At 37.4% G+C, this 20,756-nt stretch overlaps 1 protein-coding gene across 5 annotated transcripts in view; it reads right to left on the bottom strand.

Annotated features, from left to right (window-relative positions):
• The window catches only part of PRUNE2 (prune homolog 2 with BCH domain), a 137,357-nt gene that overhangs the window by 87,876 nt on the left and 28,725 nt on the right, over nucleotides 1–20,756 (bottom strand). For 3 of the 5 annotated variants that reach the window (XM_069000934.1, XM_069000933.1, XM_069000931.1), the window contains exons 4-6: nucleotides 20,459–20,622; nucleotides 13,388–13,540; nucleotides 10,804–10,901 (exon numbers count right to left, since the gene is read on the bottom strand). In XM_069000934.1, coding sequence (XP_068857035.1) covers nucleotides 10,804–10,901; nucleotides 13,388–13,540; nucleotides 20,459–20,622 — 415 coding nt within the window. The remainder of the gene's footprint in view (nucleotides 1–10,803; nucleotides 10,902–13,387; nucleotides 13,541–20,458; nucleotides 20,623–20,756) is intronic. The other 2 variants (XM_069000932.1, XM_069000937.1) reach the window with 1 other exon arrangement.

Below are 20,756 nucleotides of genomic sequence, written 5' to 3' on the forward strand. Positions count from 1 at the left end.
TTGGTTAAAGACATTGTTTCATTTCAGAAGTGCAGCAATTTCAGGACTAAAAATTATATATTCATGCACAGAATTTCTTATGGAGAAAATAATAAAGGTGTTTATTTATGAATAAATTTTTGTTTATGAAAGCAATGCAAGACAACCCTGAAGGAATTATCATTTAATACTTTATCAAGTCTATACGGAAAAAGAAAAAATGGTAAAAAAGTAAGATGTTGCAGTACTCACAGTACACACAGGAGTTCTGAATATTGGTTTTTCTGGCTCGGGTTAGACTTAATATGTATTTCTGGCATGCAGGTTAGACTTAACATGTATTCATTTAAGTACACAAAATCCAATCAAGCAATTTAGCTATGGAGTTGCATAGGATATTGTATTTTTGGTGAATACCATTCATTCAGCAGCTTTATGATGAAAACTGTATTTCATTAGAGACATATAGAAGCTGTGAATAATTCTGAAAACAGAAGTGGTGACCTTTCTGAGAAAATTTTATCTGTCTCCTAGAAAAAGAGAAAGGAAAATTGCAGTCTTTGTTAGAATTAGTGTTCTTAGCGAATCTGAATTTGAAAACTCAAATAAGGGCTGAAGGCTTTCAACTTGAATTTCAATTTTGTAATTTTTTTTAATCCCTGTATTGTAAATCAAATATATTAAAATGTATATAAAATCAAATAAAACCCGAAGTTTCTGGTCAGACAAAACACTTTACTTCAAGTCCACAAGTCCTGAGAGTGTACCCAGTTACACGGAGTCAAAAAACGGATCTTTCCCATCATCATCTAAAGAGAACATATGTGCATTGTAAAAATCTTTCAGAGCGCTTGACCTGCCGAATTCAAAATTCCAAAATATTTCCACATCTTAAAATACCCAATAGCTTCAGGACTAGGCTTCTGATATGCAGTAGAAGGTATAAAATTCAGTGGTGTATGATAAAAACATAGGCTATTGTAATGTTTACAAGTGCTAAGCATTAATTTACATTAAGAGCTCAGAAGATGTTTCAGGATGTGTTTTGCCAAAGAGATGGAACAAAAGCAACATTTCAAGACATATCAAACATCATGGGTTTTCTACGTTAAAATATCACTATTCTAAATAAGTATTACAGGATTTTGAAAGTGGAGGGATTTTTAAACTTTTTAATTAAAAACACAAAAGTAGTCACCAAGGAGAATATTTGTTTAGAAATACACTCTATCGCTCTTCTCTTCCTGTTGACAAATTTGCTGGCTTCTGTAGTACAGTAACACTAACACTAGCAAACTCAAAATATCTTTTTACTCAAAGCTAGACTGATACTGTAATGTTGGATCAACAGTTCAATGTTCTAATTAATTTGTTTCCCACACAATAGCAAAGAAACAAACAAAAACTAAATAGCAGAAAATACAATTTCTCTAATATTCCTATTGTCATCCCTAACTATTACCAGTTCTTACATTCTTATGCATTATGGCCAGATCTTAAAATGTTAAACGTTCATGCTAGGTTTTACACTGAATTTGTTTTAAAAGTACATTGTATTTCATAGAAACAACTCTTTATGCTGAACGTTTCTCAAAACAGCACCTCCCGCTGTCAATGTCTATGCCCCATAAGCAGCTAAGCTGAGTGCTACTGACAAGAACTGAAAGAGTATACAAATGATAAATTAGTCAGCTTTGTAGAAGTCAGAAATACAGGCCAATAATGATACTGTAGATTATAGCATTTTACTTAGCTGAAAGACAGTGCATATTTTACAGCTGTATTTCATAAAGAAATCACCTTAATTTATTTAAACACATTTCATAAACAATACAAAAAAAAAGTCTATCTTTTTGAACAATGTACTTGTGAGCACAAGCACATTTTTACTGTAATGTAAGTAGATTGTTTATGCTCATTCCTTTAATAATTCTCATAGTTATTTTACTTTGTTTATTAACTTTTGAACCAAGACTGAACTAAATCATTAAAGGCAAAATTGTAAATGATAGCTTGGGCTGAATTAGACCAAATGTCACACTAATTATAACCGATGACATCTATGCAATTCCTTCAGATACCAAAATAAAAGTGAAATCCTAAAGACATACCACTGCACACCTGATACCACTGTCTACCTTGTGCATTTTTTAAGTGATACTGGAAGTACAAAAAATTCTGATGCTTCTGGCTCACGATCTGTTATGCCAGTACTATAGAATAAAATAATCAAATACACCTTGCAAAAACTCAAAAATTAGTACATGCTGAGTTGGGAAGGTTTTTAAATGTAACTGTCTCGGTCAGTTTTACAAGTTTACATTTTTCTCATATCTCAAGAGACCGTAGTAATACCTTGCCTAACATCCTACATGACTTCATGCAAAAGCATCTCACTGATTGGGGGAACTATAGCTCGTACCACCCCCATATCATCTTCTGAAAGGAATATGGTCTTGACAGGAAAACTATAAGCAATCCTGCTAATCACTGTAACCAAGGTCATTTTTGCTGCCTTTTGATTCCACATACTTAATTAGGAAGCACTTCTTTGAATCATAGAATAGAAGCGATCTCAAGGATGATCTAGCACAAAGTTTTTTGACAAAAGCACTCAAGACAAGCTGGTCCAGCACCCTGCCCAGATGAATCTTAAAAGTGCCTAATGTTGAGAAATACAGCACTTCGCTGGGGAGATTATTCTAATGACTGACCATTCTCATTGTGAAAAATTTTCCTCTTGTGTCTATCTAATCAGAATCTCTCCAGCAATAACTATTGTATCCAGTATCCTTCCTTTTTTCCATGTGACTCCTTGTAAAAACAGAGTCTCCATCTTTTTTGTAGCCACTCTTTAAATACTAGAACCCAGTGTTAAGGTCTCACCTAAGCCTTCTTTTCTAACACATCAGGCTTCCTAGTCCTTTGATCATCTCTGTGGCCCTTCTCCCCACCCTCTCCAGCCTGTCCAAATCTTTTTTGTATAGTGGGGACCAAAACTGACGACAGTATTCCAGGTGTGGCCTGTCAAACGCTGACAAGAATGGGACAATCTCTGCTGATGATGCCCTTGTGGATGCAGCCCCGGATCTCACTGGGTTCCTTTGCTGCAGCAGCACCCTGCTCACTCATACTGAGATTGTCGCTCACTGGGACTCCCAGGTCACTTTCCACAGAGCTGCTTCCCAGACTCGTGCTCCCAGCCCGTGGCTGCGCTCCTGGATTTGCTTTCCCAGTGTAAAACCTTATTACTTGTCCTTGTTGAACTTCATAAGGTTCTTCTTCGCCTGCTTTCCAGCCTACACACGTTTTCCTGCAGGTTGGCTCTCCCTTCCAAAGTGTCCACTCGATCCCTGAGTGATTTTAAGTGCTCTGGATGACCACTTATGAAGACATGAAACAGCACTGGGCCCAACATCAGTCCTGGGGGTCCCACTTGTGCCAGGCTGCCAGTTGGAAAAGGAGGCATTTACCCCCACTCTGGGTGCTGCCTGTGGGTCAGTTCCCCACCCCCTGCACGGGCAGCTTGTCCAGGCTGTTACACAACAGCTTCACCAGGAGGCTGTGAGAGACCACAGAGAAAGCCTTGCAGAAACACAGGTAGACAGTGTCCATGGCCTGCCCCACATCAGCCAAGCAGGTTACTTTGCTGTAGAAGGCAATCAGGTTTGTCAAGCACAATTTTCCCTTGGCGAATCCATGCTGGCTTTTCCCAAACACCTGATTCATCTGACTTGCAATTAATTCTCCCAGGAGGATTTTTTTCATAACTTTTTCAGGGCCTATAATTTCCTGGATCCTCCTTTAAGCACTTCTTGTAGATGGGGTGACATTATCCTTCTTCCAGTCTTCTGGGATGTCTCCTGATCTCCACAACTTCTCAAAGATTATGGACAGCAGCCTCACAATGACCCCAGCCAGCTCTCCAATACTCTTGAGTGGATATTGTCAGGTCCTATCAATTTGCAGGGGTCAAGTTCCTGTAATAGCCCACACAGCAACTTTTCCTTCACCGACAGTGGGTCTGTGTTTGCATCAACATGGACTTTTGTTTCCAGGGTCTGGGACCCAACTGTGATGGTAACAACAGAGGTGAAGGAAGTGTTGAGAACTTCTGCCTTTTCGGCGTTGTTGGTGACTAATTCACCTCTCCCATTTAACACTAGGCCAGTAGTTTCCTCCTGTTTCTGCTTGTTGTTTATATATTCAAAGACCCCTTTCTTGTCGTTTCTAACATCTCTTGCCACTTTCAATTCAAGCTGAGTCTTTGCTTTTCTAACAGCATCTCATGCCCTGGCAATGTTCTTGTGGTTCTCAACAGATTTTAAATTCCTTTTCCATCTCTGGTGTGCTTCTCTTTTGGTCTTGAACAGACTCAGAAGCTCACAGTTACACCAAGAGGGTCTCTTGTTCCACCTACTTCCCTTCCCTTTGAAGAGGATGAATTGGTTTTGTGCTTCCATGAGAGCAACCTCGAAACACTCCCTGCAGTCACTAGCTCCTTTATTCTCTTTGGGAGCTTCCCTTTCAACTGAGCTCTGCTCTTCTAAAATCTAAAACTTCTGCCTTAGTACTAAACTTCAGAATGCACAGCCAGACTCCAAACTTTGCACTGTGATCACTGCAGCCAAAGCCACCACTGAGTGAGATATTACAAAGCTGGTTTCCTTGGTTAGTGAGCAGCAAGTCCAGCTGTGCCTCATTCCTGGTTAACACATCTAACACTTGTAGGAGGAAGCAGTCCTCTATGCATTCCAGGAACTTGACAGATTTTGTGACCTGCTGTATTGCTCTACCAAGAATGTCTGGATAGTTGAAGTTACCTAAAAGACCAAAGATCCGTTATCTAGAGCTTGCTTAAATGACCCAAATATTGCTTCCTTGCCCTTATTGGTCTTGGTTTGGAGATCAGTCTTGGAGATGATCCTTTTAACCTTGACCCAGAGGCATTTGATAGGGCTTCCATAGTCACTGTAGTTGACTTCTATACATTCAAGGTTCTCCTTAACCTAAAGTGCAACTCCCCCTCCTCTCCTCCCCTGACTCTCTTTACAAAACAGCCTGTAGCCATCCATCATATTTCTCCAGTCATTTGAGTAGTCCTATCATGCTTCAGTTACTCCTATGATACCCTAACTTTCTGACTGGGTGTTGAGTTCCTAGTGTTTATTCTCCAGGCTGTGAACATTGGCATAAATACACTTGAGGTGGCTAGTCTTGTTCTTATCATGGGAGGCAGCTAAGGAATAGTTGTCACTGCTCTGACTGGCCTGGCTTATTTCCCAGTTGGCTGCAACAGCAACCACTTAAAACCACCACTTAAATGGTTCTCCCCACCAGATTCCTTTCATACCTTTAGAGAAAAGTCCCTACAGAGAATTCAGCTTGCCTGCTTAATCTCTCCACACCTTGGATTGTACTCATTACAACTGGGGTACTTTGGCTGACCTGAGGCATCAACTGAACAGCTATTGTCTCCAGAAGACGGCAGTCAGATGTGTAAGCACGAGTACGGTATTTACATCAATGCACGTGTGGCTGCATTACTCACTCATATGAGGTTATGACTTTACCCTCCTAATACTTCTGAAAAAGCAAATGAAAGTATGTTTAAGCTTTATGTACTATATATGTTATAAATTTTCCTAAGGCACATATCACACACTGACATTTTAAGACCTTAATTAAGGTTGATTTATTTACAAATGGTATGTTTTCAACTCTCAAAAATGATGTATTTAATGTTTTATTTTTAAACACAATTAAAAAATAATATATAAATATATACATACTGCAAATGTAATACAGATAACAAATTCATTTAAGCCCATTTATGCACATTAGTGACACACCATGTGGCAGAAAGACTAGGACTACAAGAAGACCCCGTGGCGATTTATTTTATATTAAATCCCTAATGGCCTCTTCTCATCTTTGCAAAAATATGCACAAAAGTCCAGACTATGCAGCCATTGAAATGAATGGTTATTTATTTGCTAAACGAGAACCCTATGTTTAATGTTCCTTAGACATAAGGTAGTCTGCAAAAGTCGCATTCCTACAGCTCCATACATCATTTATTTTACATACCCTAACTTCTCACAACAGGCATCAGAAAAATACTTTTGAACTGCATTGCTATTGTAAGTTGCTGCAAATTTTGTTTCCAATTCCATTACTGGAAGATTAAATGTTAACATGTTTACTTGGGTTTGCTTCTTGCTTTGTTTTTAGCATTAAAAACAAATTCATGGACCAATCTGCCATTTAAAATACGTTTATATTTACACTGAAAGAAAAAAGTTCCCCAAATACACAATATATACACATAATCATTACAGATAGACAACAGAAGTTCAAATCTTCAAAGAAACACATTGTAATCTCACATATTTGGGTGTAATGGTCTACCTAGCACTTGTTTGACATGCTTCAGCTAAGACAGAGGTTCCTGATTTGCTCTACAGAAGTATCACAAACATCACTTTTCAAAATGCAGAAACAAAATTGTCCAAATTACTAAAACAGTGGCAATTCTTACTACAAAATAGCCTTAAAATTAAACTGTACCTCCAGGATCGGACTATTTTTTCAAAGGAAGATGATAAACTGTGCACCCAAACATTTCTGTATTTCTTAAGCTACTATTGCTGGAACAGCCACTCTAAGTTCCTCTGAGAACTTTGTGGCACAAAGCCACAAAGGGGGAAGCTGTTAAAGAAAGAACTTCCTACTGGTACCATCCCCAACTCATTTGGACTGTGGAGGCTACCTAAGAACAGTCAAGCATCCCATGGCAGCATGAACTTGCAGGTCACTTTCTTGAGGAAACAACACTAGTGACAGCAGCCTCCAGTGGGGCTCTGACATGTTCTCTAGGCCTTTAGAAGTGGCATACAAGCCCTACAGAAGTGGCATACAACCTCTACAACCTAGAAACTGTCTTTATGAAGTAGGTGCATGCCATGGCCAGAGGCATGAACCTCAACAGACCAGTCAGCCTTCAGAACATACACACTCCCTTGTCTTTCACAGTCAGTAGCAGACAATCATAGATGTTATCTTCAACTGACTGGACTGCTTCTTCATGTGGTAATTTATTTTCTATATTCGCAAGTTCTGTGAGCAGTTAGAATAAATTTTCATGAACCAACACATAAAAGACTTAGTCCAACAAGCATATTCTTAATCTATGCTATAATGAGCCATTTCAACTAAACTGAACACTCATGAAACATGGATTGTTCTCCCAGTGCACCACACTTAAAAAGGCAGAGAACAGAGTTCACTTTACAACAGAAGTATTCCTCTCTCAGGAAAAAAAATCACTTTCCCAGAAAGTCACATTGAGAAGACATTCTCATTTCCAAGAGAATTCCAGCAGAGAAGCAGCAAAAGATACTCTCAGGGTATAACATAATGTAACAGAAATTAACTGTAACACATGCATTGAATTTTGCTACAATATCCTACGTGTAATCATTATTATGACCTGGGGAAACTTTCTGGCAAAGGCAACAAAAATAACTGTGATCTGGGCAGTGTCACTTTTATTTTGTCATTCTCTTCAAAAATAAAGTGGTTATGCATGTGAAATCCAAGCAGCATACACTCTGCCAGTCACTGGTGACATAGGTCTGATTTCATCGTACAGCTTTAATGCCACCTAAATCCATGAAGGCCAGAAATGCGTATGCAAAGCTGCACATAGACTCTTAGAGAAACCTAAACACATCCGCACAAAATGACTATCCTGTAGAAAGCATTTCAGTGGCAGATACTTTTGCATATTTGTTGATTAAGAAAAAAAAGTGACCTTGTGATACTTCTGAAGAAGCAAAAACACAAACACACTAGAGATTCAACACCTGTTGCCAAGCCTGTTCTTCACGTTTCCTTAATATTTAATCAGGTAATGTCTGTGGAGCACTTTGAGGATGAATAACAAATTACCATTATTATTGCTGAGAAAATAATGAATTCATTAAAGTTTGTGTATTCTGAGTTCATAACAGAATTCTAAACTGAATAGACAGGTCTGGACAGTTTTGTCAGTAATTTCCTTATATGTATTGTGCTTCTGATACTGGGTGAAGCAACTACGTGTGATTCCTACTGCTAATAATACTGAGTAAAAAAACATCTTTTGCTGGTCAAGCACCAAAAATGAGGGTGTTCAGAAAATGTTTGAACAAAGAGCAGTAATGCTGCTGCCTTGTTGGGGCTACCTAAAAACAGATGCTAGACAAAATTGAGAGGATAAAAGTGGGTATTTATTGAAGGGCCTTCAATAAGGTACACTGTGGGCAGACAGGGCCCTAGGGCTACACCCAAAATGGACAATGGGTCACGAGTTTTTCACACTTTTATAAGTTTGGTTCATTTGCATATCAAGGTTACTTCTCCAATTACAATTTCAGGTAATGATGTCATTACCTACCCTAAGTCTGTTGCCCGTTTTTTGAGGCTTTGTTTTTTTTGGGGCCTGAAACAACGTGTCCTTAAGTCTCAGGCCTAGAGAAGATTTTTTATGTCTAACCAGAACGGGAGAACAGTAGCTAACAGGCTATATGGAGTTCTAGAGTTAGACACTAAAACTGTACTAGTTACTGTACTAAAGCACTACAGGATCTGAGAAACATAAAAGCCAAAACCCTAAGGCATCAATGCAGCAAATGCAAAACTCATCTCTATCCCAATAACTTTGCAAACATTACACCTAGGGAAAAAAAGCAGTTACACCATCGAAAAGTTAGCCCTTTCTGGCACAAACTGTTCACAGCGGAACAACAGACAGCAAAAAGCAGAGGAAGGTACCTGTGACTTCCAGAAAGAAATCCCATCAAAAATACTAGTAATAAAATTCCTTAACAGACTGGGACTAAAAATCATCTAACATCAGTAAAATCTGTTGTTTGTTCTTACAGGTAAATGAATCTCCTCTGCCCTCCACAATGACCACTAGCTATGTAAGAAAAACAATTATAAAACATTTACTGCTTGACCACCACATCTTAACACTTCTTTGGCAAGGTCAGTCAGCATCACATGTTACACTGTCACTGAAAAAAGGCTGAAAATTTGCCTGCTTTGAGGTCTAGGAACACCTACTGTTGACAAAGTCAAATTGTGAGATCCAGCCAAAGGGAAGACAAGTTCCGAGTTACAATTGATTTGAGCATAAAGAGTAGCAAAGATGAGTTCAGACAGATTTACCTGGAGCTTAGATCTGTGGAGGGCAAGGTCTGTATTCTGCAAAGTTATTAAACATGATTTAATGCAAAATAAACAAGAAGAAAATGTAATGCTAAAGCTAGTTCCTTATTAGCTCCTAGCTCTGTCTGCCATTAACTGAACCTGACAGAGAAAAAGAGAAAGATTTAAAACAAAAGGAGATTAAGATTTTATTAAGAATATTTTAAATCCCATTTTCTCTTTCGAGGATTTATCTTACAATATTCTTTCCCCATCCCCTTTCCTTCCTGCCTCAGCAAATTTTCAGGATCAAATATGGTTCATAAAGCAATGCAGTTTTGGTGGTATAGATCGCTTATTATTGAAACAACTAACCAAAAACTAATAGATTCTCTTTCATTTCTTGAAGCTTTGCTACCCAATTTGCTTTCTATATTTTAGTATGCAGCAGAAATCTAGAGATAATTATTAGCTGGATTGTACCAAAAGCTTCTTCAACCACAGAAGCACCTTATTTTTTGTAAAAAGAGCCACAAGACACATATTGTAGGAAATCCTAGGACATACAATGGAAGAACTATTCAAGAGAATTACTTTTTTTTTAAGTAGCACTTGAGGTAAAAAAAAAGTTTCGATTTACTGCAAAAGTAGATGACAATTTCTTTGACATTTCAAACACTTTTGTATGGGTAACTTGCAAGCAAATGAAGAGACTGAAAACTACAAATACGTACTATATAAAGACGTCTTTGTTATTGAGATTTTCTTCAGACCACTTAGGTTTTAATATTAATTAATATGCCAGTATGCAAAACTTCAATCAGAAATAATAGTGTCACATCATACTTGTCCAGTGATCTAAGCATTCATACTTTTAAAATAATATTTTTACAGAATATCTACAAACACATATCTCTCCTTCAGGTAGATAGCCACTGACATCTGTAACATTAATGTCTTGAGATAATGATTCAAAGCATACTACACAAGAGTATTCCCTAAGCATATACAAAATGTTTGGGACTGTTCAAGAAACAAAATCCAAGTCGTCACTCACAGGTTGTCTCAGGGATATTCATAAAGACAAATCTATAGTTTTGATTGAAAATATCAAAATTTTACTAATGTCTGGCCTGTTGAGGTACTTCTGTTTCTACCAACAGGCATTTAATTTAGGCAATGTGGCAATGGACTAACTTCATTACACAGTTTCAAGACAGATTTCTAGAAGGCATGAAAAGATCTCCTGTCCCCTCAAAAAGCTGAGAGCTGACTTTATAAAATTTTTATGCCACACTGTAAGTGAAAGGTAGGACAAAGTCCTAGTTAGTAACTACCAACTGAAGTACAGAACGCTCACACCTTCAATTCACCCAAAGGCTGCAATTTGTTTATGCCATTGTTTTTAACACATCCTGGTACAATTTAATGGGAGGGAATAATCATAATATCATATTCATGTAAGTCAGATAACAAACATCTATTACTTCTCTCAAAGTTAATTAATCATTGAAAACTCTGCTCATACTGAAAAAATATTGAGAAAATAACTTGTTCACAATCTGTTTTAAAGAACCATCTCCATATGCAGTAAGGCTGTTTAACAGGTTGTTTTAAGCTTCCTCTTACCTCCAGTGACATGTACACAGTGCTAATTGCTACTTTGATTTCTCCATCTGAAATCTCCTTGAGATCCTTGAGCATAATCTCCTCAATACTCACACCTGCTTGAGAAAAGAAATGAATTTCCATATAAACAAATATCTACAGCTGACATATGCATCAACATAAATTAAAAACACAGCTTAGACTTTAATGCTGAACCTTCTGTATTTCAGCATATCATATGAGAGAATTAAAACCAATATTAATATTTCCATGCTTAATGTTTCTAGAGGGATTTTTTTTAAGGAAGAGATTTAAGGGAGGATACACACTAAGTATGAAGAATTAAGTCTCCTGCAACACCTGTGCTCCTGTGTGAACATCCAATTTTTTAAGTGTACATAATTCCAGCTGATGATAAATATATAGATAGACCATTTCTGTGGTCTAACATGAAATCACCAATATAAAATACTTCTGAAATAACTAATATATTGAAAAGCACCTGTGGAAATATTCAAAAGCAAGTCACTTAAGATATTCTCTAAACACAGTCATTAAACATTTCTGACCTTCTTTACAAATTGGTAACACCAATGGGTTTTTCTTATGTACATCAAGCCATTCATGAACCAAGTATATATTTATATATATTTATTTTATTTATATTTATTGAAACATTATCATCGGAATTGCAACCAGACATACTGCGATGTTTAAGCACACTGTATTGAAAATCCAGGTGACTAAGCTTCCCTCATTGGAGATGTTTGTCTAAAACGCTGTAAAGATTCTCAAAACAAATACATGTTGTGTAGAAGAACATAGTTATATCACGTGATTGCAATACAGACATGATAGCCAAATGTCAATGTAAAGAATGCTGCAAGCCACCTATCTCAGTGCAGGGCAACAACTAAAATGTCCACCAACCTTTACAGCTTAGGAATTTAACATTCACCATGTGTTTGTATGAATGATTTTCAAGAGGGAAATAAATACCAACTTGAGTTAAGGAAATTAATCCTTTCATTACTATTCCTGTACAGAGTCCAGCTACCGCATTCAATCCAACAACAAGATGAACATTTACACATCTGTAATTTTAAAAATTTTGCGTATAACCCATAGACTTTCTGGTGGGCTGCAACCTATTGTGCCTCAAATAAAAAATTAACTCAGGCCAATAAATCATTATTTCTGCATGAAACTGAGAAATTTTTTTGCTGAATTGTCCTAATACTGCCTGAAATAACAGGTAAATAAGGTAAAATACTCAGCAGTGGTTACATCCTTCAAGGGGCTTCTGAAACTCAGCAGCATCCTACTAACAGAAAAGTCACGTGCAATATATGCTTATGTCATATGAATATACACTAAATATGTACCTTGTAATACACAAAAAACAGGAGCTATAAGCAAAAAGAGTGCATGACAGTGCCCTCCTCGTGTCTCATGTGACATACATAAATTACTGGCAACCAGTACCAAGCAGACTAAACCTACTACATATACTTGTCCAAGTTTTGCATTTGATATTAGGGAAAACTTCATGACAAACAATACTAAACCATTTTCCCTGGCAACTGGCAGAACTAAGAACTGACGTCTATAAAAGCCACTTTCACTGCCACTTTCCAATCTGCATACAGATGAACTGCATACAGTTCATTCCTGAACTAAGATTACCTGAGTGGAGGAACTTAAGAGAATTCATATGAACGTTTACAGACCAGAACTAAATTTGCTTGTGATCTCACTGAAAGAAAGGGCAAAGGAAGCAGCACCTCAAATTCTGTCCTTATCTATCAGATAGGGCAGCTGTCTTAGGCTGATGGTCGGAATTTTGATTTCTGCATATGGGCAGATAGAGAACAACAAGAAAAGACCATGAGTCTGCACAGACCCTGTGTTTACCTGATGTATCTAACAGAAATATCTCAGGAATTTAATACTCACTCTTTGGTAACAACTTGGCAGCAAATTCTAGTAAAAAAAATGTAAGAGTTATTGCAACGATTTTCTTCAGGCTTTCACAGCATTCCTTTGAAAGCCTGATAACTAAATTTTGGGTTCAAACATTGCTACTTTAGATCACTGAATATTTCTGTTTGGTATTTCTATCAAAATAAAGGAAAAGAATTTCAACTTTCCCACTACTTCCTTAATCTTAGTCTGATGTCAAATTCACTTCACCTGTACACAGCCCTTAGTAAACCTGGGAAGAGTCATAAAACAAAATCTAGTTGCACACCACACAGGCAATTGCAACACAATTTCTGCACATGGGCTGACATATTTATTATGTCCATGTGAATCAACATAAATTCTTGATGAGCATACACTTGTAAAAACAACATATGAAAAATATTAATGTTATCTGTAAAAACAATACAAGATTACTTATGAGCTTAGTAGTTCCTAAAGAAATCACAATTCCATGATTTAGAATGTAAGCAACTTAATTTAAAATTAATATACTACATTTAACTGTCAATGAAGATAGCATGCTGCACCTATTTCCACCACACACAATAAAATAATATTCTGATAGGGTTACATAAATAAATTTGAAACAGGTCTGAAAAATGGAAGGAAGTTGCACTACCTTGGGCATTAAACTGAGTCTCTTGAAGAACAGAGATAATTTCCTCTCGCGGTGGAAGATCTGGAAACTTTTCTTCCAAGATTGACAGTACTTTCTCCTGCTGCTCTGTAATTCTGTCAGCTTCCAAAGACATGCACTTGAAGAGAATGCTTCCTGAAACATTGAAAGACAAAAAATCAGTGTCTCCTGTAAATATCAAAGAGGTACTACAGAAACAAGAAGGTTTACTGTATCGCTTCTGAAGCCCCTTCCTTCTTGGAGGTTGTTTCCTCTGAGAGTTCACTGAATTCACAAAGAAACATCCTCCTAACATGAAGGTCCTAAATCTGAACTAGGTGCCTCTTCGGTGCTTCTGCTACAGCTAACTGGCTGGTCCCAGTGCTGCCATGGTGTGCAGCATGCTTCTGTACACCCACCCAACACAGCTGTGCAGCATGGCCAGAAGCAGCCAACAGCACACCAGCCTATACTTCTCTCTCCAAGCATTAGACCAAGCGCTGGTGTGTTTTGAAACATTAATCCACATTGTCAGCCTTCCTTCTACAGACGTGTCAGTGAACTCCTACAATGGACAAAAGGAAGAAATACTTTACTGTTAGGATGGTGAGCCACCAGAACAGGAGAAGATGTGGATGTCCCATCCATTGGAAGTGTTCAAGGCCCAGCTGGACCAGGCTCTGAGCAACCTGGACCAGTGAAAGGTATCCCTGTCCATGGCAGTGGTGTTGGAACTAAATGATCTTAAAGTCATTGGCCGTTGTGGTATAACTCACTCTGGCTAATTCTTGTCAATGGACGCATCAAAAAAACACCAATTAAGATAATCAAAATTTCAAAATTTAAGAGGGACTAACCCAGTAAATAACTTTATAGTGATTGGAATCATCTTACAATACAGAAGTGAGAGTGATGTCTTTTCAGACAACTATGTGCTGCACACAAAGTCACCCTTTCATTCCTTGGAGATTGGGATCCCATTTATTAATATACCCAAAGATAGCGTTTGCTTCCAATCACCCACAGTAAAGTAAGATAATAAAATCTTATACTTCAGCATTGAAATTATTTATTATTCCATTGTGCACAAGAATTTAAAACAAGTGTACGATTTCATTGCATCATGCTGGGTCAATGAGGAAATGAGTACAATAATGTAAGACAGTTACTGCAAAATGAAGTGTTAGGCTTTAGCACAAAGCAAAAAAGAATAAAGAAAAAACCTTGACACTGCCACCCTCAATCTCATCCAATGAGCTAGGATCTAAACATCTACTATATATTCATTTTTCTTTTCTCCTACAATGTCATCACATGAAATAACAAACAGCATTTCTTCAAATTTCACAAAGCACTTGCAACAAAAGAATTGTGCCATGCTAAGTAAATTATTAGTTATTAGACAAATCCGGTGTGGATTAAATAATAAATAATGCTTAATAAGCCAAAAGCTGCTCCCCATCAGATACTAATTTCTGGAATTAAACACAAATACATGAAGTTCCATTCTGTGTTTCTATTACAGATATTGTAACTGCCAATATTCTTTTAATTCACAGCAGTTTTTTATGTCAGTCTTTCAATCACTTTAACACAATGCTCCTGCTCTATTTGATAGTATTAAAAATATTCAATAAATAGAGACTGCATGAAAATCATGTCTACTGATCCAGATTGACATTTCTAAATTTAGGTACACAAACCTGGCTCCGTAACAAGCACATTTCAATTTCTACAGGTAAATAACTGATAAATAAAGCACCCAGGATATCTATACCCCACTCAAGGCCTGGTTTTCAGTCCCTCTAACAAGAAGACAATCAGCAGCCTCCATGATAATTCATCTAAAAATATCCCTTTGTTGTTCAACCCCATAGCAGATCACAGGGCTTGTGCTACATATATACTCTCGAGATATATGCTATACCTTGGGAACAGTGGCAACCAGAATGAATTAGACACCCCACAACACGCCTTCAGTCAGCAGAGAGCTGCATCTGGATAAATGGCAGCTCAGGGACCAGGCTGCCGGAAATATTTTAGCAACAGCAATTGTCTGGGTTTTTTTCTTCCTCCAGAAACAGAAAGGGAAATTGCTCATGCATACACAAAGGAAATGGAGACTCCAGCAGAATGTGCTGGATCTACAGTGTGTGCTCAAATTCATCACACCTACTGGAGGGAGGCTGCAGCATATCCCATTAAGCCTTCCAGCAGCACTAGGATGAGTTAGGCAGTCGGTCCATCTGCACAGAACCTCAGATACACAATGTATGAAACTTTTACCACAGCTGTGTGTGCTTCAGGGAATGGAACATTTGAGTAAGACCAAGAAGAGAAAATCCTAATATAAACATAAGGAAAATGCATGAAGAACAAGAGCTGTGAGCTGTATATCCAATCAAGCTCACCAGTTTGGAAGTCAACATGACATGAGCTTCACTCACCATAGGCAGACACCTTAGAAAGGTTTTTAAAAAGCTGCTTTTGTCACTAGTCACAACAATACTGTAGTGCTTGCAATTGATAACTTTTCTACTAGGATGAAAGCCAGAAAAGGATCATTCTCAAATTACTAGGGTGTCAGCAAGGCCTAAGATCAACATTTACTTGTCCTTTCCTTTAATACTATGATCATTCTTCAATTCTGTCCTCATCAGCAGGAAAGAAAGGCACCTCATCTCTCCCAGGCATCCTCAGTATTCCTATGAGGGTTAAGATACCACGTAGTTTAGAAAAAGAGTTCACTTAAGGTAATTTTGCTTGACCAAAGATCATTAGTCCATTTAGTCATGTGTTGTCTCATAAATACCTGCCGTAAAAGCAATACACGGTCTCAGAAATCTCCTGCAGATTTTACTGAGTGCTGGTACAACTCCCCCAGGGTTTCTGAAAGCATAATGGTGGCTGCTCGGTCTGCTTACAAGCAGAGAAAAAAATATATAATATGCAATACAAGATTCAATATTATTTCTTGTGTACATCACACTTTACCACATTTTTTTTTTTCTGAAGAAGAGGTCACTGGAAAATCGGCTAAGGCTCTTAAAAAATGTGCATTTTATTCTTTTTTTGCAAAGCAGTTTGGAAGTGAAGCATTAGTTTTGCCAAAAGCAATTGCTGTGCATTAATATTAAACATGATCTAATGAAGGCAGAAGTCGTTTTGGGAAAACATTAAGAACAGCACAAGCATCTCCTGAATTTTAAGTTTATGGCTGAGAGAAAGTACACTGAAAATACAGGCATTTCTCCTGTCAAGGTTTTGTTCCATAACCTGGACAAATAAAGGGCAGGGAAAAGGGGGAAAACCAACAGTCCCTCATGGAAAGTATACTTCAACACTCCTCACACACACACACACCCCACAACCCTCAAAAAACCACAAACCAAAATTGTAAACATATCCAAGTAAGCAATCTTTATTATAATTAACAGGAAATTTGATGAAGCTGCGATAAAATGTAATTGGGGAGAAGAGGAGCATGACCTCCAAAAAAACTGCTTCCATATATTTTAAAAAGTGTCAGTCCAAGTAAGTGCAGTGTTTGGTGCAGGTCAAAATGATCCTTTCTTCCTAGCATATATATTAAGGATGCATCAATGCAGGAACATGTGAATCATCTGACCAATGCATAAGACAGAACAAAAAAATCCTGGCGTAATTCCCAAAGTCCTTAAAAGGGCATTTCTTAACATTTGTCTGGGTGGCTGGAATAACAAACTAATCTTCTCTACTGAAAGTCAGACTGCCCCAACAGAGCATGAAAAGTCCTCAACTACGCAGCTCATCACTAGCAAAAGCAGATTCACATTAAAAAAACTGCTGATGCTCTTGCTGGAAATCTGTCTATATTTACATGTTGCAGTTTGCACCTTGTGGCATCCTTCAAGGCCTTATACAAATAAACATAAGGAGGCATTTTTGAGAGTGCATTGACCCAAGATACCTGACAGTGAGTACTTGGAACAACATCCTTGCCAGCTGGCTGCAACAGAGAATGTAATGATTCAGCAGTTTAATGGATCTTGAGTTTGGCAACAGTCCCCTTATAAACATCTCTTGGGAAATAAAATAATACAGGCCCAGGACTCTGGCAGGTTCTATAACTGTTTGCTTCTGGCACAAATCCAGGGACAGCACAAGCTCTAACTTCAGGCAAATATGGCTGTACAACACTGACTCTCCAAGCAGGCTCTAATCAAAAGCCCAAGGGTAGAATTAGCTTATATCACGTCTGGTAAGGAGACAAAGATACCAGAAAAGCATTCACCTAAAAAAAAAAAAATCTTTAAATATAAAAATGCCTAAATCAATAATGCTCAGTTTTACAAGAAACATCTTTTCTCTTGACTTTTTTTTTAAAACATAGACAAGCGGGTAAAGTTTGCTCAAAGTTGAAATGTGGCAGGTTATAAATGTCTGCCTTTTTATTAAGATTTTAAAATTGCTAACAGATTTTAAGAAAAAAAGAAGTTTCAAAAACAGGCAAAAAAATGAAACTGTTCAGGTCACTACATGATAATTACTCAAACATGAGATTTTATATTATCTTACAAGTCTCCTATCAAAATACTCACTGGAATGTCAGAAAATGAAAGAGGCCTTCCCAGCTCTGAGACTCAGACAACAGCATCTCTCACCATTTTTATGCAAATAAAATCCTAATTCTTAACACTCTGACTTCTACTTTGGCCTTCTGTCCTGAACTTCTCCTGAAATTCAGACATACTAATCATATACAGATTTACATTGGAAGTAACATAACAAAACGTGAAAAACACAGGAGAGCCTTTTCACAGCTTCTGTGCCCGTGAAGTGCCCCCAGAGAGAGGTGACAACCTGCGAGCCTCCACATTCATCATTTGTGAGAATAAAACAGCCACTGCTCCTTCCAGACCATGATATATGGTCCCTTTGTTTCCAGTGCTATGGTAAGATGAATTTAAGAAGCTATACCTCATGATAAAAGACCACAATATATGCAAAGAAACTCAAAAGCTATATCTGGCAGGCTGTATTTAATCTTTTATTTTCAGACTGTTGTAGTTTGATCTGCCATTTACATACATCACTATCTATGACCTCTAATTGTTTTTTTTTAATTAATCTCATCAAAACCAGTGATGGGTTCACTGACTTTTCTAAATTTCTAATGAAAGATTTGTAGCTACCAATAACTTTTTCTGTTTTAAGAGATCAAGAGGACTTGCTGCATTGCTGCACCTTTTATCCATATGAGCTGCATTTCTGGGAGTAGCAAAGCATCAAGTCTCAGGTGCAGCTGTGTTTTGTTCCCTAGGCTTTGCCAGTTGCTTCTCAAACCATGCAAAAGAAGGTATGCAGGGACTTTTTATCCACTATGCACTACCGAACATAATAATCAAAATGTAATTACTCATTGATAAAAAAAAATTAAAATAGCTACTATATTCCCGAAAACTGGAAGTGCTATCTCGAATGCAAACACTAATAAAAGCACTTTATTTTAATTTGGATGCAGATTGGAGGCACAAAACATGCTGACACATCCACATACAGTACTTGAACATGTTCTTGAACATTATTCAGACCTCTCCCTCCTGACTCTCTGCCAACAAACAAGTATCCTGATATTCCCCAAAAATCTTTTTTTTTGTACTGCGTCCAAAACCAATTACTATGCTTGGTCATCTGCTTAGATTCCTGGAGAGATACTCAACAGAAATTTGGAGCTCACAAAAACATTTCATGTAGATGCTAAAAGAGCTGGCAGATTTATTTTCCCATTTTTACAGCCGCTTGTGAAAGTCTCCTTTCTCACACAAGCTAGCTGAAAACAGTGTAGAGGGTTTTGTAAACCAAGACTTTATCTCACAGGTGCAAACTTGTTATGCACAGTCTTGTTTGCCACACTGGGAAAAACGTTTTGAAATGGGTGTCGTAGCATTCAGCCAATCACTCTGAGAGGTGGATGGTCAAGCACCCAGTAATGTTTTATCTCGCTTGTGAACAAGGCTACATAAATGAGTATGTAATTAATTAAATGATTCCATCCCATTCTATCCTGGACTCAAATTCTGTGTCGTTCATCTTGCCATCCCTGCAGACAACAGTGACAGTTTCATAGCAGGTTAACTAAAGCTTGTTAGCATGGAAAGATACCGTAAGGGCAAGCCAAATGCTGTGTTACTGTTAATGCTTATTCTGTGGAATATTTTAGAAAAAATAACTTTTGTGATTTCTTATAACATGTTTATTAGTTATCACAGTGATGAGTACAATGATAAGCCAAGATTCTAGTTGCTTCTGAAGTCTAAATGTAGACAAGTTTTCATAATCCTCATTAAACATACCCACATTAATTTCTTAAAAGGACATTTAACAGTTTCACATAATTAAAACTGAAAGCCAATAAAATTCATTGAACATTATTAAAATTCAGAAGTAACTTAAAAGCAGTGACTGTTCTTTTCAACACCAGTTTTATTTCCAATTGGAAAGTTCTGCTGCAGCAAATAAACCAAGAAAATGAATACAAACGATGAACTTCCAAGACAGAGAAGAAGATACTTCTGATTGTTGAAGCCCACCCCCTCTTTGTACTGTACTGGGCGTACAATACAAAAGTAAAGGAGAGCATAATGAAGATTTGGTAACACTGTTTTTAAACAGCAGAAGTTTTGCATCACACCATTAAAACATCGTTCTATAAAAAAGTACCACCATTGGGAGGGAGAAGCTTTAACTTGTAAATATTAGATTCCAATCCATATTGTTGTCCACAATGCCCCTGGAATCAACGAACTGCACAGCTTTTCCAGCTACCCAGCTGGTATGTCGACAGCTTCATTTAATATTCTTGTCTAGTGATACAGCAAAGACCTCTCATGCCTATTTTTAAATGCACATTTTTAATATTCAATATAATGTTACTCTTTAACAAACTCTTTACTCCCTGCTTCTTTTATGAAGCTTCCTGTGGTCTTTAAAGGGATTGTTAACCAAAGAATGGATCACACTCTTTCTGCATGAGCAAATTCAGAAACACTCCATTAAACCTTTCAGTATTTAATATAAAGAGTAATCTCTCACCTCTGAGGAGATAAGCCAGTTGCTGAGTGATTAACTCTGGCGCCTTTTGAAGAATCTCTTTTACGACTAAAGAGGAAGAACACGCTTGTAACTCCAGGCTCCTGTCACATTGCTCATCTGGATTGATGACTTTGACAACAGCTGATTCCAAACTTTTATCCTCACTATCAAGCAAATTTAAAAGTTATACATATATTTATCTTTATAGCTGCTTAGACAACCCAGCAAAAAGTGCAACATTTTTTAAAAAATTCTGGACTACAACAGCATTGTTATAGCTACCTGAAGTCTGCTATAA

The sequence above is a fragment of the Aphelocoma coerulescens genome (assembly GCF_041296385.1).
Source record: "Aphelocoma coerulescens isolate FSJ_1873_10779 chromosome Z unlocalized genomic scaffold, UR_Acoe_1.0 ChrZ, whole genome shotgun sequence".
Lineage (NCBI taxonomy): Eukaryota > Metazoa > Chordata > Aves > Passeriformes > Corvidae > Aphelocoma > Aphelocoma coerulescens.